Below are 18,095 nucleotides of genomic sequence, written 5' to 3'. Positions count from 1 at the left end.
ACAGCGTCACGGCTCAGAGGTGCGCGTGAAGACCTGGCTAAGGCAGGCCCAGGGCCCAAAACACAAATTCAGTTCCCTGGTCAGGCCCAGGAAGGCCCCTCTCCATCACTCCAGGCCCTGGCTTTTGATTCATGCTTTGACTAACTGTAAGTGCTAGCAGAAAGGGAAGGTTTCTGAAAAAGGAACTACAGCTACTCTACGTTTTGGTTGCTTCCCACCCCAAATGCTCGGGGGAGATCTTACAGACAGGCATGGAGGCTTGGTGTGGAACCTGGCCCCCAGCGTATAATTCAGTTTCTTAAGGAGTCGTTGCTGTAACAGTGCCTTGAGTGACTCATGGGGATGAGAAAAAAATAAAGAAAAAAGCACGTTGAGTACTCTGAAATTAAGATAATTCCCCCCCTTGTTTACAGTACAAAAATTTTATTTTTTTGTTAGGATAATTTAAAGTTTAAAACTGAAGTAGACATATTCATTTTACAAACAAGATATTCTTCCATAAGTAGGACCATTAAAAACAGTAAACAAAAAAGCTATCTTTACAAAAGCTCTGTGCATAGCAACTTCATACCGTATATAACTGACAAAGCAAAAAAACAAACAAAACCAAACAAAAATAACAAACCAAACCAACCAAACCAAACAAAAACAACCAGCCAACCCCAAACAAACCCAAAAACTATACAGTGGGGAGAAATGAGGCCTTAATTTACAGAAGGGAGGAAACGGTCTTTAAAAACCATGCATATTGGAAGTGTGCAAAGAAATAGGGAGAGAAAGATGCTATACCAAGATAAATAAGGAAATAAAACGTACTCTGTCCAAGTTATGATAAAATCTGTAATTGCCTATTGCAACACTTTCATCTTCCTAGTGACAAAAAGGAAAGCCGTTGGGGAATAGTAAACAGCAATAACTAAAAGAGGACAGGTTTGCTTATTACATTGAAAAAACCCTTACACAGAAATTTTTTACATTACTTTTCCTTTTCGTTGGGTGTTTTGCCACTGCCAAAGTCCTCCTTCCACGTTCAAGGATTTTTGATTGCATTTATTTACACACCTTTTTCCTTTGTAAAGCTACCAGTAACTTCTACACTTATCTGCAGTACGAGGATTTGCATGCGTGAGCAAAATTCATGTTCTACATCATTCCTATTTCGTTTTATCCATTTGTTTGGCTCAAATCAAACCCAAACGAGTCATTTTCCCTTGTCTACACCCACTTAGGCAGCTCCGTTTGTTTCTCTTCCTGTAAGTACCTGAAGTAACTTTCTAGGGAGGTTTTCTTTTTCTTTTCTTTTTTTCATTTGGACTCTCAGCTCTCCCACACGTGCAGCTGGACGGAGCCAATAAAATAGTAACTGAAATGTGAAAGGAACGTTGAGAATTTCAGACCCTTCTATTTTTCTTAGCCAACCTTTTTATTTTTTTTCCCTGAATCTTCCTGAGATTTCAATCTCTTTTTAGGTCCCTACACTGACTAAGCAATATATAAAAAAAAGAAGGGTGGGGAATTATCAAAATAGCTCGCTTTCCTTGAAACGTCTCAGATTTTCATTGGGAATCTTTCTGACCAAATTCTGTAGTGAAAAACTCATTTGTTAAAAACGGGAGGAGTCACAGCGAGCTGCCGCTCTTCTGCCTGGGGTCTGGAAATTCCTACCTGCGATGTTTGCTGGGCTTGGCGTTTTGGGCATAAGCAGCAAAGATAAAATGAGAACACCGCCTGTACAGAGAGGGGCAGGGGAAAGCAATCCCAAACCTTTATTCTTTGGAGCTTTTTGAGTTTTTTATGAACATGCGGGGAGGGAGATGATATATTAGAAATTAATCTGATGAAGAGACTTTTGGGGAATATGGGACTCAATGGAACGTTCACTGCCATTTCTGTCAGTCTTAACCCCAACCCTTAATAATCCTCAAGCTGTTGGCTTTGGTTTTTGTTTTGTTTTCCTGTACGGTTGCCAAAATCCAACCATGAATTTTGACCTCCCGTGCTTGCTGTGCTGGGGTATTGGTACCGTGGATGTCTGCAATTCCTTTTTCTCGTTCTGAATAGCAGTTGTCAGGTTAGCTAGCACGCCCTACTGCGCTATCAAAGGTGAATGTAGGGCAGTACTCCGGCACAACGCCGGACATCTTAACACATGCAATTCTTTCATGTTCCAGGGAGCACTTGGCTTTAATGCTGCTTGTTTGCTGACCGCCAGTGACGGCTGCTTCCCTGACGGCATCAAGGGCATGCAGAGAGCCTGCAGTGTCAGGGAATGTCCATAACACTGGTGAGTTATTTTATTCCATGGAATTTATTTCTGGAATGAGACACTTGTACTAACCTGACTGCAAGACTCCGACTAATTATATTCATGCTTCTTAAAAACAAGTTGTTCTCACCTAATCTCTTTTGAAAGTGGCTTTTAATTGCCACTTTTGCAGATAAACTGAGCCTTGAGTTTTAGAAGGCAGTAACACCCCCCTCCCCCCTTCACATTTAAAAAAAAAATGAATTCAATAGCATTGAAAAAGCACCCAAGGAATCCCCTAGTGAAGCGTCACGGCACAGCCAGGAGCAGTACAGAGCTGCTTCCAACAAGTGCATCGCCTCTAGGCATGGCAGGAGTAGGCCAGTGTCATCGGCTCTGCACGCCACTGGCTTCTTTCCTGCGCTGCATTCAGGTTAAGAAGCAGCCTGTCAATATTCGTGTATACCGAGTACATTTCTCATAAGCTGAACATGCCACAGCAGGAAAATCGAGCTCCAAGGAGGACCTGCTCTCACACAGTTTGACTCAGAAGTGTGGTCCCAGGGAGTCAGCTTTCCTGCACTGGGCATTCACAGGAATGATTTTTACACATTTGCAGAACGCAGTCCTAGGCCAGAAGCCTGTCCACGCGGGGAGGGTCCGTAACAAAATCATACCACACACAACACCAAGCCCTAGTCCCTAATTGTTGCAGGATTGGACCCCTGGATCTAGGTACAGACTTCCTAGTCTGATACTAAGCCAAACGAGCTCCAAATGCGCTCCAAATTCCCTAAACTGTGTAGGTTGTCACAGGTGTTGTCCATCGCGAGTGCAGTACTGAACTGCCCATCACCCGCCATATCTTGGGTCACCAACAATCCCGTTTTACTTACACATCAGTAAAAGTGCTGGGCAAATGGACAAAGGCGGTTTCAGGGGCCGTCCACTAAGGGTTTATCAACAGAAAGATGTCATCACAGGAACAACTGTTTGTGCAGATAGTAATATTACATTTTGTAGTGGGGAGTAGCATAGCTGACTTTTTTTTTTTTTTCTCAAAAAATGGCTTTCCAACAAAATTGAGCTCTTTGATCAATACCAAGTTCTCTTGTTTGGTCAGATAACAAGTGATTGGTTTTGTTGCCTTCTCACCTTCCAGTTTCAGAAGAGGAGAAGCAAAGGAGAACTCATTTTTTCTTACACTAAAATGCAGAAAAATTCAAAACAATGACTTCTATAAACTTTAGTATACAAATGGAAAATACTTACCATTTTTATTGACTCAGGATAAAAGTGCATAAATTGTTCAAATACATATTTACCCTTTATAAATGCACCCTTACTATGAAGCATAACTGAACGTAAGGTGTTCTAGCTACATGGAAAAACGACGTCGGAGAGCCCTTTCCCTCCCAATTCATACACTGAACGTATAAAATAAACTCACTACCGCATGAAAAATCTGAGTCATCCAAATCCCCAAGTGCCGCTCGTTTGCCAGTAGGGTCTTTGAAACTCACCAGACAATCCTAGTACCTGAATATCTTAATGGAAAGAAAAAATGGAAGAGGGGAAGGATGAGGAGGACGAGAGTTTATACATGGATTAGTGTCCTGTATACCACAACGCGTATAAAAGTTTCTGATGAGTTTGTTAATCAGAAAGGATCCTACAAATCCTTGCACATGAATTCACTAAGAGGGAAGAAGTGAGGAGCAACTGCAGCAGTAATAATATATATTGAACTTGTCACTACATTTTTGCATCATTTTTCTTCATTGTACAACTGGAGGAAAAAATTCAAAAAAGGTTTAATTTCTACCTCTACATACAATAAGTTACAAGTTTATTTATTTAAATAATTGTAAAACATCTTACATTTTTAAAGAGGTTAAACTATAAGCAAATACACACATACACCAAAGTTCCATCATTCGTGTCAGTTTGTCCTAGAAATTCTTTCATGCTGGTACCCTGTTTTGTTGAATTTTTTCTGCATAAACTAAATCGATATCTGAAAGGCTCCATAGAAAATAGAAACTTCAACTTTTTACCCCTACAAAGTAAAACAAATTGTATCCAAAATATCGAGCTTGAATCATTTTGCCAATTTCTTTTTCCTTTTAATATTTTACAAATCTTAGGAAGGTTTCGTGTCTTTCAAGAAAGACTTTGCATTTCTGATTCCGTTCTGCCAACTGTTGGTCATCCTGGCTCTTGGCTGATTCTTCGTTCACAATGTTTTAGGAGTTGATGTGGTTGTGTCAGAAATATGAAACAGGTAAAAGATGCCTTCTATCTTGTCCAATCCATAAAAAATGTTCCTTTTTTTTTTTTTTTCATGGGCCTGGCTTTCCCCCAAAAAAGAGCTTGTAGTGCTATGTTTTTTCTTTTTAGTGGTCCATCACAATAAGTAGTTTTGTGCTGTAAAAGAAAAATGAAAAAAAAGAGGAAAAAAGGGAAGAGGGAGAGGAGCAAAGCTGCCTCTTCCTTACATCGGGGGAACGACAAGACCAGTCATGGCTGAAAAAGAAAATTGACAAAGATGAAATGCTGGCATATTTTTATGGAACAAACTATATCTGAGCCCTTCACCCTTCTGTGTGCAGTCACGCATTGCAGCAGGGGCTGTATTTGCAGGTTAACCTACTACATTAAAAGACATTCTGATTCTTCTGTTTTTATGCTTAGTGAGAAGAACTAACGCTGCAAGACTGACAGTGAGCCCAGAAAATGGCCAGTGTGTCATTTCTCCATCAATAACTCAACTCTTAGCACATGAATTTTCAGAAACCCCTAACGATTTTGGGGTGGTTGTGTCCTGAGACTTCTTAGAGCTGTCCCTAAACTTTGAGCCTTCTGATGCTTTCTCAAGTTGAAGAGTCAAAATCACTCTTGAAAAATCAGGATCAAGAGGCTCCTCTGTTCCCCACTCAACCTGCAAGGTTATGTGAGGAAGGATGATGGAAAGCAAATGGAAACTGGCCCCTGAGCTGCTGCTGGGACCCAGCCCCAGAACTACCTGTGCTGATTCCGTGGAGAACGACCGGAGCTGGGGTTTGCTCATTTCCTTCCAGTGGGAACAGTGGACCAGCCTCTCCTTCTCGCTTGGTTTACCCCATATGTCTGAATGACTGTAGTCTTATTTGGCACAGTCCCAGAACACTGGGCTTATGTAAATTATTTATTAGTCACTCCCAGTGCCTTTAATTGCAGCTCTATTCTTCATAACTGACAACAGCAACATTTGAAGCTGCCTGGAACTGGTGCTGCTCCCAGAGGTTTTGAGGGGTAAGTTAAGTTTATACGTATTTATATAACAAATGAGCGAGTCATAGTTTCAAAGGGGCCTCAGTGTAGTGCAAAGTCCTAATCCTGCGAAGATTTACGTTCACTGAAATTTGTGGGATTATTCATGTGCTTAAAGCCCTGTCCTCTGAGAATTAATTTCACCCTTATGTTCATTGTGTTTAAAAAAACGCTCAGGGCAAGATCCTCAGCTAACATGACTCTTTTATTGGAGCTCTGTTGATTTTAAACAACTGTGGATATGGTCTATGAGTTAACACAATAGGAAAATAAATATTTTCATATTTTGCAAGTGACTAGGGCTAAAATTTCCTGCCAACTTTGGCAGATAGTTGAAAAAGAAAGTGAAACTGAATAGTCAAGTCAAATTTCTACTGTTTTAATTGCCTGGGAATTTGCTGGTATTTTTCAAACAGAGATTTTTCAAGCAGGCAGTTACATCACCCTGAATAAGGGAAGTAAATCTTTGTATGCCTGTTTGGGGGAGGAGGCAGGGAGAAAAGAGGTGTCAGCGTGCACATCTGAGGAAGAGGGGTTTTCTGTAGCACTGCAGGGGCTGATCCTTTCCTGGTCCTCACGCCCAAATTGAAGAATGCCCTTATTTCCTTGAGGGTCGCTGGTGTCCCAGCCTGGAGAACCCTCTCCCTTTGCACTAACCACATGCCTGCCTTTCAGCCCTCCAGAACAGAAAGCCTGATTTCAGTCCTGGATTGATGCCCTCGTCCAGGCTCTGCTGGGCTGCAGAGGGAAGTGCCCTCGGCTGCTCCCGGCCATCCCGCAGGTTTCCCAGTGGAGCAGTCTGCGTGAGCACTTCCTCATCTGCTCCAGGCAAAATCATCCAAGTTAGCTCAAAGAATTTAAATTGTTTGTCTGAGGTATCCTGGCTGCGTCTTTTGCCTGAAGCAAATGAAGGAGCACTTACACAGCCTGTGCCTGGTCGGTCCATACGGGGTAATCTGTTCTCCTGGCACAGCCAGCCCCTGTCCCTGGCTTTTAGGCTGTCTGGGCAGAGAGGCAGCAGACCCTGGTAGAGCTGACATGGTTTCATGAGAGACACGCAGGGTCTGCTGTCAGTGCAGTTTAAACTCTGTTCCCCAGGGGCATTGGTTGTACTGGCAGAAAAGCTTCTTCAGATACTATTCTTATCAATACTATTTTACTTCTCTTAACCAAGGAACACTTTTAGCAGATCAAAGACCACATCTGAGTTTCTTCCATTTCTCTTAAAATAGTTGAAGACTACTTGTAGGTGCAGCATTATGAGAAGTTCCTTACATTGAGGGACAGGTACGTTACTGTGTAATTAAAGAGATGATGCTTAAAAGGCCAAAAGAGGCAAAAAGCCTCATCGCTTCCCTGGTGTTTCATCCCCATGTTGCAGCTTCACCCCTTTCTGCAACAAAGAACAAGTTGAGGAATTCTCACCTTTTTTTCCATGTAAACAGCCTCACTCTGTGCTTCTCTTTTTGCGTACCTTATCTGTCCATTTCCACCCCCACCTCCACTCCCCTTTGGGGCTGCACTGTCAAAAGCCTATTCCCAGCCTGTATCGCTTTTTATTGAATGTTTGTGAGGTTTGGATTAAGGTCTTACACTGCTAGCAAAGCTGTAATTATTTTTGCCTGTATTACTATATATTGAATCGATGTAACTTTTCAATAAAGGTGGTTCAATGCAGGACACTCCCTGATGAGTTGGGAATATAGAAACCACAGTCATTATCCCAGAGGGTTGTGGGTTTTTTTTCTTGAAGGGAAATGGAAAAAGAATTAGAGATGAGCCTTATTGTATTAACCTTGACAGCTTGCAATTATCAACTGAAACACTTGATTAAAATTGTCACAAGGTTGGAGAATTTTTTTATAAATAAATAATCAAACATGGAGAGTACCCAGATGCTATGGTGATAGGCACCTTTAATGGGTGTAATTAATAATGATCATAAGCCTAGTGTATACGAGTGGCTCCTGAAAACGCCGTCTTGCTTTGTCGTGGAAAGAACTCGGCATGCAATTCAGGCAGGCATTTGGGAAGGACTGGAAAGGGGCTCGGTGCTGTGTTAACGTACGCACCTGCATGTGCGCACACTCTGATCGAGCTCTTTGGATTCTCAGCTGCTTTCTTGGGGTCTACATTATGCCCTGGTTTACAGGCTGTGCTTTTTAGATGGGTGTTGAGCATTTTCAGTCATTGTGTAAAACATCTTGCCCTCTCCTTTGGCTGTATGCTTCCGAGGTTTCCTCTTTGCCACTAAGCTCCCAGCAAACCCAAATCTTGTGGTTCTGCAGCTGACAGACGAGGTGAATGAAGTGCTGCAGTGGTGCTGCCCTGAGCATCTTAAATGGCTGTTCCTGTCCTGCAATGCCAGAACCTTCTCTGTGCATGAGCTGTCCTGGGCGTAAAGGTAGGTTTGTGCGCGGCACATGGCAAGCCACCGAGCTGCTGGTACCAGAGCTAGCGGCTGTGTCATTCAGTCTGAGCTCATCAAAGATGCAGCTGGTAGGTGCAGGCTTCACCTTACTGATATCTTTGGCTCCCACCATGGCTACAACCAGAAAATGTCTAGTTTCACTATATTAAGGCCAGGGAGAAGTTTGTTAAACAACGCACCGTTTTACGAGGGAGTAATCAGCTGAAAAGGCTAGCAAAAAGAGAAGACTTCCAGAGGAAAAGAGCTGACTCACTTAAGCAGAAAACATCAGTGGCCTGGATGCCGGGCACCACCAGCCTTTACAGCAGACTGTAAGTGAAATAAACTGTAGCTTCTGTGAAGGAGCTGGGAGGATAGTTCTAGCTAAGAGGCTAAAAACTAATAACAAAATACTTTTTTTTTTTTTTTTCTTGAATAATTTCTTTTTATATTTAAAAAATTATTATATTTTTTTTTAGCAAAACTCTGTATCTGGATGGAAGATTTGCATTCAGCCACATGCGAGCAGATGATTGCACAGGCAAGTAAAACATTTTAAAATGAGAAGTGCTTTTTTCTGCTTTAGATGATAAGGAGTTTAAACCATATTTTATGTTTCTTAAAATGATTTTTAAAAATATAGACAAAGCTTTTGCCAGCTAGAGATGGAGAAGTTAACTCGGCCCCTGCTATTGTGTTACACTGCTGTTACAGATCTCTGCGCTGTGCTAAGTTGTACATGTGCAAAAGGCTGCCTGGACACTTAATTTAGTTCCATTTAATTAGGAATAGCCTTAAAAATCAAAATATGTGTTTGCAAAGTGATATGCATTAGCTTAATTATTAAAGAGCACAGGAATGTGTAGCCCCTCTGCAGTTACGTTTCCAGATGGACTAGGAAGTGGCTAAGTTTTTGCCTGTGAAGGAGAAATTGGTCTTAAATCTTACCCACAGGCCTCTTTCTTTTTTTGTTTGTGACATATAAAGGCCTGAATATGTCTTTCCATAAATAAAATAGGTGCAGATTTTTATGTTCTCCCATGAAAAGTTGAGCTCTTGTCTCACTTGAGTAAGTTTGTGACATACGATGAGATACCAAAATTAACATCCCATCAAATGAAAGATAAGTAAATAATAGGAACAGGAGGGATTTTTAAGCTAAGTGCTAACAAGAAATGTAAATATCTCCTAAGGTTTTCTTTGTTTAGAGGCTGTCTGTGCCCCATACATCTCTGCCAATAAACTGGGGAAAAAATGTACTTGATCCATCCTATATATCAAATTTAATCAGATGACAGATATTTTTGTTAGAAAAAAGAGTTATTTGAAAATGCAGCATTGTGTTGGCTGAAGCTAGGCTTCACGCTGGCACAGCAGGTCACTGGGAGCAATCAGGAACCATTGCTCTGTTCAGAATCCCAGCCTTTACAAACTGTTCAGAGCAGCTCTTCCCTACCTGTTTGTACAGCCTTTTAATGCAAGCGGACCAGACTTCCCTGTGCTGTTGACACCCCTAACTTTGTCAAGACAAGATATGAGCAATTAGGGTCTTTAACTCAAATACCTGTATTTCCTTGGGGAATGCTGCAGATGTCCCCGCTGCTATATTGAGGCTGTTCCTAAGCATATCAGCCTTCAGTACCTTTTGGATTGGCCAGGATCCTGGTGGTTAATGGAACATCTGACCTTCTGGGGTTTGCCTGCTATTCCTTGTAACTGAGCTTGCATTTTTATGCTGAGATGTGCTGAGCTGGCCAAGGGTAATCTGGGCAGTCAGCGGTCCATGCTGTTCCAGCAGTTTCCAATTTGCTTACTTTTCCCCATCAGCTGCCTTCCATCTGAGATGAGTTGATTAGGCATTTGTGTACTTATCATGCCGCGTTGCGTCACGTCACATTATATCTTCCCAGTGCCTTTTTAAAACTCCCTTGACATATGACGTGAATGGAGCAAACAATTGTTCTGATCAAGATCACCTGCTCTCAATTTGGAGAGCATATAGAACTGAGTGGTGTCCAGTATGGATTGCTGCTTGTTCTCTACCTATCATGTCCTGTTACACTGTCAGAATGTATAGCAGATGGCAGGTGAAAGAGGTAAGCGAGACCACATGGCACAGGATGGGGTTATCCGAGGGTAGGCCACGTCCTGGCTGTGCTGTGCAGCCCAAAGCTGAAAGCCAGTAGATACGTCCCAAGCTTAGCTAATGCTTTTGACTTACAATATGTTTTTTACAAGCTGGTCTATTGTCTCCAGAAGCTTTAAGTATGACCAAGACTGTTCTGTTTTCTTTTTTTCAAAAAGATTTTTGTAAAATAAATACCACAAGCACTGTAAACTCTATATAAATGGCCAGGAATAATAAGAATGCTAATCTGAGGATGAAGCTTGTGGAGCTCCTCCTGTTTAAAGTAGTTTTGATCCAAGCTTAAAGATGGCTGTGGTTAACATACACAGAAGCTATATTCAAGACTTTTGTTGCTCCTTGTAAGGAGAGTGGCATGCCCTGTGGCGCTGGTAATATTTCTGATAAAATCACGGCATCAGGACGCAAGAAGTAGGATGGAGACTGTATTACTAGGAAACTTTTGCCCTCGAACAATAGATGTAGCCAAAGTTCAACATTGCACACATTACATTAAAGTTCAAAAAAATCCCTGCTGAGGAGATGTTTTCCACGAATTATGAGTAGGGAAATTGAGAGGCAATACCAGACCCCTTGTATGATGTGCTTTGGGATGGAGCCTGCTTATATACTTACTGCCTGAGCTGTGCTTTTGCTGATGCCTACGTTAAAAATAAACTAAAAATAAAAATGACCTCACCAGCACACCTATTCTTAGCTTATATAACATAGGGTGATGGCATAGCAATGGAGATTAAGTCTCCCATCGCTGCAGCACAGTAAGTCCATTCAAGAAGCCTCTTTGGGACCCTCCTGTTGACTTTCTGGCCACATCTGTCTGTCAACACTGTGGGAACGTTAATTTGGATATCAGGCTGCGTGGATCTGGATCCTTTCCAAAGCATGTGCTCCCCAGCTTGCATCAATTTAAATATTTCAGTTGGAAAAAATTTACATCTACGGCTGAAATAGTTAAATAGTGATGAAGATCTGGCATAATGAACCTCGGGCAGACGTGTTCAACTACTGTCTGTGCGGTGAGTCACAGCTGCTGTTTGTTGTTGCTGCCTGACTGACAAGTCTCATTGTACTAGGTGTGGTGTCTGCTGAAAGCTTATTTAAGTGACAGTTGTAGCTGTGTTACTGTATTTATTTATCACAGTGTTGGCGTGCAAGGAGCTTTCCTGCAAAGAAGGGGATGTAGTGGACTTTTGTCAGTAAAAGAAATGCATCACGAGAGTCCTGGGTTTTTAATCTTTGAGATTTTATATTATCCTTGATATTAAATTTCCATTTCTAGAATTTATTACCAATTTATAGATTGGATAAAATATGTTGTAATCGCTAACTGCCATGATCAGCACCAGAGGACTCTGGTACTTCGCCTGTTTATAAGAGCGTTAAGGAAGAATGACAAACTCTTGCTAAACACAGGCTTACGCAGACAGGACAGACATGGCAGGTTAGGAAAAAGTATTAACTAAATAAAAAGTCCCTGTTTTTCTTATCCTGTCCTTTTTCTGTCTCGCAGAAACAGTCTTCCCAAAGTGATTTTTTCACTGAGCTGATCTGCAGTTAGCACTGCCTTGGGTAATTTCTTAAAAATTTGCCCTCCTCAGCATGGCAGTTACACAAGTTTAAATTTAAATCAGATTTAAATCTACTCTGAACGCACAACGACTCTTGAGTGATTTGTCTTTGGATTATAGAGCACTGTCCAACTGGCTTAAGCTAAACAAGCAAACTGCTCTTTAGCTGACGGGCCTTCCTAGTTAAACGTTTAACTAAATCCATTTAAAATCACATAACCTTGGACTGGTTCCCTAAAACACCTAAAGCCTCACTATGTGCTTTTTAAAATTATTTTAAATAAAAGCACAGTGAAATCAATACATTTCCTGCTTTAGCTGATATGAAGAACTCAAGGAATTAAAGTTAACTGCAGACCAGGTAGTGATGGTAACACTTTAGAGACCATGATCATACATTGTTAACAAAGACAAAGCCATCTCTAATCGGTGTAGCTAAATAGTCACAGCTGCTGGGCCAACAAAGCTTTCTATAGGTATAGATGAAAAAAATTGCTTCAAATCCTTCTGCTCTTCTCCTTTATTCAGAGAAGGAGAGAAATTGTGTTCCCTATTAATACGATGCTTGTGCATTTACAGGGCTATATTAATATGTTCCGTTACTGGGGAAAGGAGATGATCTTAGAGAGGCACAAAACAGGGGCAGGGGAATAAGCTGTTTCACATATATAGCAGAATTCTGTAAGTTAGCTTTTAAAAATGTAATTATTTTTGTTCAACACAACTAAAATTTCCTTATTATATAAAATAATCGCAGTTTATGTAAGTCCCTGTGGCCTAGCTAAGGATTTATAATGCACCCAGATCAACAGGTGTGGTTTGTAGGACTCATTTTAGAATTACCACTGGCTCTTGGCATGGCTGAATTCCCAGAGTTGTTTTCTCTATGGTATCTCTAGTGAAGTCTGAAGGAGCCAGATGACTTCTCAGGCCCCATAAAGGTTTTTTTTTTATGGAGACTTGGAGTGTATTTATGTGCCGCATGCCCCCCCACAGCCTGTTAAAAGAAAGAATTTAGTACAGGTTTCCATTCTTATCTTAATACTCACATTTGTTTTGCAGATCACCTTTAAAAAGGCTGTAAATGTACTGTAGGGCTTAATTCCCTGTATGAGCCTAAACCTTGCAGCAGGTTTCAAGACGTTGGCTGTTGCATACAGAGCTGTCTATTAACTCTGCAGGGCAGACGTTGGTTTTACAAGTCCCTGAAGCCTAGGGAGAAGCCGTTCCTCACAAAAGAGCCCAGCTTATTATTTAAATGCAGCGTGGGTCAAATCTTTCTTGGTTTAAATGAGTGTCTGTCCCCCATTGTTCTACCTCAGAATAGACAACCCTTGGAGCAATGCTTTCATCCAGTTGAATTGGGTCAAATTTTCACTAGTGAGTGCTGTAATCAGATGATTCCTGTATTTACAAGGCTAACACAGCGTGCTCTGTATGTGCCAGCTGAATATTAATTGTACATTTCTTACCTCTAAACCCATTTCCATTGCCACTGGAGCAGGCAGGAGAAGGAGACCCTTGGGGTCTGATGACAGGAGCAAAGGCACTCTTCTGTTTGACAGCAGGAAAGACGGAAGAGGAGAATGGAAGGATGGAAGAAGTGCTGGAGGAGCCAACTGTTGGACTTGAAGACATTACTGCAAAAGAAAAAAGGGAATCCTCATCTGAAATGCAATTTTAGAAGTTTGGTAAAACTGCTGAAAATGTCTGTCCCATTGACTTGGCTGTTTAAGATAAGCCGAGAGGTAAAGACGTAGGTATATTGAAAACTTTAGCTCAGAAAAAAATCTTGAAGTGAGGGATGAGCACATCAGAAAATGGTAAGTCAGCAAGGGCGAGAGTCAATGTGAACAAACAGTAGAAAGTAACAGCATGTGCACTTACAGTTTGTGCACGGAAACTGGGAAAACAAACAACTCCTGTCCATTCCCTGGCTTTTTTAAAATGAAGATTTTCTTGGTTGGAGTTTAGGGGGGGATGCTTTAAGCTTTTAACTAGTTTTGAATCTAAACTGTCTTCTTTTTAAAGAGGTGTCTTTGAAGAAAAAGTCCCATTGCACAGTAACTGTGAGCTTACCTTCTAGAAAAATATCAGCTATTTCTCTGGAAAGAAGGAAAAACTGACAACATTTCTTGTGGTTTCAAGTAAATCCCCAAACCTCAGGTAAGTAGTAGTTTGAAATAAGAACACCAATACGCTGCAGACCTGGTCCTTTCCTTACCGAAGTAAATGGCAAAGCTCCAGAACAGGGGAAGAATCCAAAGTGCCTGACCGTTCTTTGGGCTGTGCCTTAACTTACGTTGTTTAGCAAGTTTCAGACTGGCAAGAAGCCCTCATCATCACTGCAAAGTGGGTCAGTCCTTACCCAGAGGATGTGAATATGATATAAAATTATAAATAAACTAAAACTGTTTCACTGTTGGCCCTTTCATATCTATGGAGATAAAAACATAAAAACACTGTGTACATATATGCGTAGACAGATGTACATGCACACACACACACACTCCTAGAGGGAAATCAAGGCACAGAAGGAAGAGAGACTTGCTTGTGGTCAAACTAGTAACTGGAAATGCAATAATGCTTTTGTTGTTACATTTCTGCTTATCAAGGTATAAATAATTTCACAGGAAATTAATCCAAAATTCAGCTCTGGTATTGCTAATGTTGTTCATACACTTCTTCATGGACATAAAAAAGCACAGACTGCCTTTGAGAAAGATCCAGAGCAGCCTCTTTGCTCTAAGTGGATCTAAAGTACCATCTAAACATTTTTTTGCACCTAAAGTACCAAATTGTGCCTCCTTTCTCTCTGTGGTCTTTGCCACTTGCTTAGGAATCTGCAGAAGGAAAAAAATGAAGGAAGCCTGGGCAGGATTCAATATTCCTCTGTTAACTCTTGAACAATAGGAACATTTGCTAGTTCATACCAGAATATACCAGAACGCTAATCAGATCCTTTTACAAAAATTTAGGATCATAGAAAATTAGAATCATAGGATTTCACTAAATCTTGAGAACTTCTCCTGAAAGACATCACTTGCTGCATTTTTTGATGTGGTAAATTAAGCTAGCTGGACAAGGCACCAATTACAGAAGAACCAAGGCACGTACTTCCGTAAGGGGATCCTGTTGGAGAGCCGTTGATGAACCCAGGTGAGCCCGGAACGCCCAGGTTGGACATGGGGACGTTGCTGTAGCCGTTCATGCTATTGCTGGAAGTGCTGTAGTTGGACTGTTGAGGCGTGGAACTGGATGAGTAACCACGGGGTGAGATGCTGCTTGTATTACGAATGTAACCTAAAAATAAAACATATTTCACAGCATGTCAATGAATTTAAATTAAAACTTCTTCCTGTATAAATACAAAAAAAAAAAAAATCCTCTCTCCTGGTTAAATGAATGATTTATTTAAATCCGGATGAATTTAAACAGTCAAGCAAGTACCATTAAATTCAGTGCTTTGTATGCACGTGCTTTGAAGTTAACCAATATTAAGTTTTAAAGCAAGGTAGGGAACTACATTTTTTAGGTGAACTGATGTATAACTAGATTTGTTGTTTCTAACAAATCTAACTAGATTTGTTGGTTTTTTTTTGAAGTTGAAATTTGTTCTGAGACCTGGATGTACAATACGTGTGATTTTCTGTACATTTAGGGGGAAGGTTATACTTTTCAAATTATTGATGAATTACAGATAAATCACATACATTTTTAAGGGGAAATTATAACTGCTATGTAGTTTGCAGTTAACAGAAAAAATAAACTGTGTAAACAAAACTCTTTTTTGTCTTTAAATTTTGATTCTAAGACATTTGTGTTTTTTTTCCTTAGCCTTTTTTCTCCAAAAAGAGAACACCTTAATTATCAGCATTATAAGGCTATTAGTACACATTATTATTATTATCACAAGGCTATTAGTACAGCAGCAAATGTTTTTATCCACTGAAAAGCTTTCATGAGAAAGATATGATCCAATAGATACAAAAATGGTTACCATTTAACTAAATTAGGTTATTTCTGCCCATTAATACTATGAAGCTCTAATTCAGGGTTGGTAAGACCTTATTAAAAAACTAACAAAATTATCTACATTATTACTCCTGGCATGGCACATTTAATACTAGCTTCACATGACATGGCTTTAACACTTTAGAGTGTTTTAATCACAGCTATTCATGCAGTCAGACTCCCCGGATTTGTATGTTACTGGAGCACATTGTTAACCTGAGAAATTAAATATTCAAGAGTCAGAAAATGCCCAAAGTTTATATTACTCCTGTGATGTTAGTATGTCATTTTACGGCTTTTTTCCCCTAAAAATCAATAATATATCATGTTTGATATATAAAACATATGCAAATTGGTAAAATAAATGTTGAGGAAGAAACCTTTAAAGAAAAGAAAAGAAAAAAAGAAGGAAAATTCCCCACCTCCTTAAGTGAGAGTTTGTTCAGTTGTTGTCCTTGTCTTTTATGAGAACTGAGATCTAACAGAAGATATTAAGTGGAGCAGGGAGAGAACTGAGGGTTAAGTTGATGTCAAATCTACCAAGAATGGCTTCAGCCATAGCTAATTGGATGACTGGAACCTGGTGTGCAGGAATAGCATCCAGAATGGCAACAGGCATCCACTCCTAGTGCTGACAGCTTAAAGCCATCTTTCTGTTCAGAAGCTGACTAGGTAGAGAAGTTGAAAAACTAGGACAGAAATGACTACGATTTAGCTTCTCATTGTTTAAACTAACACGGTGCTGCTTGCAGTGCTTACCTTGGTTGTTCCCCTGCGCTGATTCTGAAATGCTGACGCCTAGCTGGCTGCCATAGGAGTTAATTCCCATCATACTGCTGTGAGCCGGGGAGCTGGACAGGGCAGGGATCTGTGCGGGATTCCTTGGTACGCTATAGAGAGCTTCTGCGATGTCTGCAGCTCGTTTCAGAATGATGTCCTGCGCAGCGAGGGGCACAACTTCATGAATGTGCTCAGAGAACATTTCTAGGGTTTATTACAAAAATCCCAATATATCCCACTACCCCGCTGGGAGTGGTTCCACTGACCTGGTTGTTATGTGGTGTGCCATACAGTGCTTCAACTAGGTCAGCAGCTCGTTTCAATAGCATTTCCTAGAGGATGAGCAGATACATAAAAATGACATTTTAAAAGAAAAGGATTTTAGTGCAAATAAAACCAGGGGCTAGTTTTTTCTGAGGTCATGCGTGATTATGTGGGGTCATTCTCAGACGTGAGTCCCTTAGAGAGGCATTATTTGGCATTTGTCTGAAAAATCAACCCCCTTGCAGTATCTCAGATTAGACATCCAAAATCATCGGTCACTCTGGAAAGCGTTGTGTGCGTGTGACAAATCGGCTGCCGCTGGCGGCAGGGCCTTGGAGCTCTCCATAGTCCTGAAGCTGCTTTAAGCACCCTTGCTCGAGAAATAGAGACAATTTTCAGACATAACCCAATTTCAAATAGGAGCTCGGTTTCCTACTGAATTTCAATATGTTCTTTTGCACAGATGTAAAAATAATAATAATAAAAAAAATCTGTTTTATCCCTGTGCCCATTTATTTTTTTTCTCAATAATGGTAATTGATCGAATAACACACTTTGGCCAGTAGATATCTTCTGTCACCTCCGGTTGTAGGGAAAAAAAAATTGCACAGTATAATATATGAATACAATAGCCTGTCACCATGCAAAGCTAATAATAGTTACTTTTAGTGCACTAAAAGCAAGGATTGTAGTCTTTAATGCCACCTGCATCGTGCTAGGTACTAAATCAACACGGCGTGTAAGATTACAGCTACAGTTGTTCCAACATATACATGCTGCAGTTGTGGCTACAGAAAGAGCTGAGCTTTGAGTGATTTTTTTACTAAGAGATTCCCTTAAGAACAGACCTCTGCAACAATTCCTTTATGCCCATCGTGTATCTTAGGTGCAGAGATTTGCCAGTGTGGGTATTGACAAATTTCCCAAGAAGTTGACAGAAGTGTTTGAGCTCTAACAGGTAAAAACTACTGGAATCTGTGGGGTCAACGTGCTCCAATTGGTGTTTGAACCTACAACCAATTGGTGAATTTATGTTCAGATGTAATCATTGCTTAATATACGCTTTTCTGTCTTTTATGAGCTAGAAGTGGAAGAAAGTACTTTGTGAGCTCATTTAAAATGCTTGGAAATATTTTACCTTAGCTAGTCTTTCAGGGTCGCCTGGATGTCTTGGGATGACCTTCTGCAGTCTTTGGAAACCATAATCGATGGTAGGTTCATTTAAAGCTGAAAGGAAAACAGAAAACGATGTATTATATGAATATGTATCTTAAAAAGATGAGTTTCACAGCTGCTGCACTGAAACCTCTCCTTCTCCGGGTTTTGCCTAGTACTCAGGTGAGCCCTGATAACTGT

At 40.6% G+C, this 18,095-nt stretch overlaps 1 protein-coding gene across 3 annotated transcripts in view; it reads right to left on the bottom strand.

Moving 5' to 3' along the window:
* Positions 1 to 1,168: 1,168 nt before the first annotated feature.
* The window catches only part of EBF2 (EBF transcription factor 2), a 135,065-nt gene continuing 118,138 nt past the window's right edge, over positions 1,169 to 18,095 (bottom strand). For 2 of the 3 annotated variants that reach the window (XM_035345127.1, XM_035345126.1), the window contains 6 exons: positions 17,878 to 17,966; positions 16,742 to 16,807; positions 16,455 to 16,632; positions 14,799 to 14,984; positions 13,154 to 13,321; positions 1,169 to 4,771 (listed from right to left, as the gene is read on the bottom strand). In XM_035345127.1, coding sequence (XP_035201018.1) covers positions 4,740 to 4,771; positions 13,154 to 13,321; positions 14,799 to 14,984; positions 16,455 to 16,632; positions 16,742 to 16,807; positions 17,878 to 17,966 — 719 coding nt within the window. In that variant the 3' untranslated portion in view covers positions 1,169 to 4,739. The remainder of the gene's footprint in view (positions 4,772 to 13,153; positions 13,322 to 14,798; positions 14,985 to 16,454; positions 16,633 to 16,741; positions 16,808 to 17,877; positions 17,967 to 18,095) is intronic. The other variant, XM_035345128.1, reaches the window with a different exon arrangement.

This window comes from Oxyura jamaicensis, chromosome 22, assembly GCF_011077185.1.
Source record: "Oxyura jamaicensis isolate SHBP4307 breed ruddy duck chromosome 22, BPBGC_Ojam_1.0, whole genome shotgun sequence".
In the NCBI taxonomy this organism is placed as follows: domain Eukaryota; kingdom Metazoa; phylum Chordata; class Aves; order Anseriformes; family Anatidae; genus Oxyura; species Oxyura jamaicensis.
The sequence above is the reverse complement of the archived record's forward strand: the minus strand, read 5'-3'. Positions and strand labels throughout refer to the sequence as shown.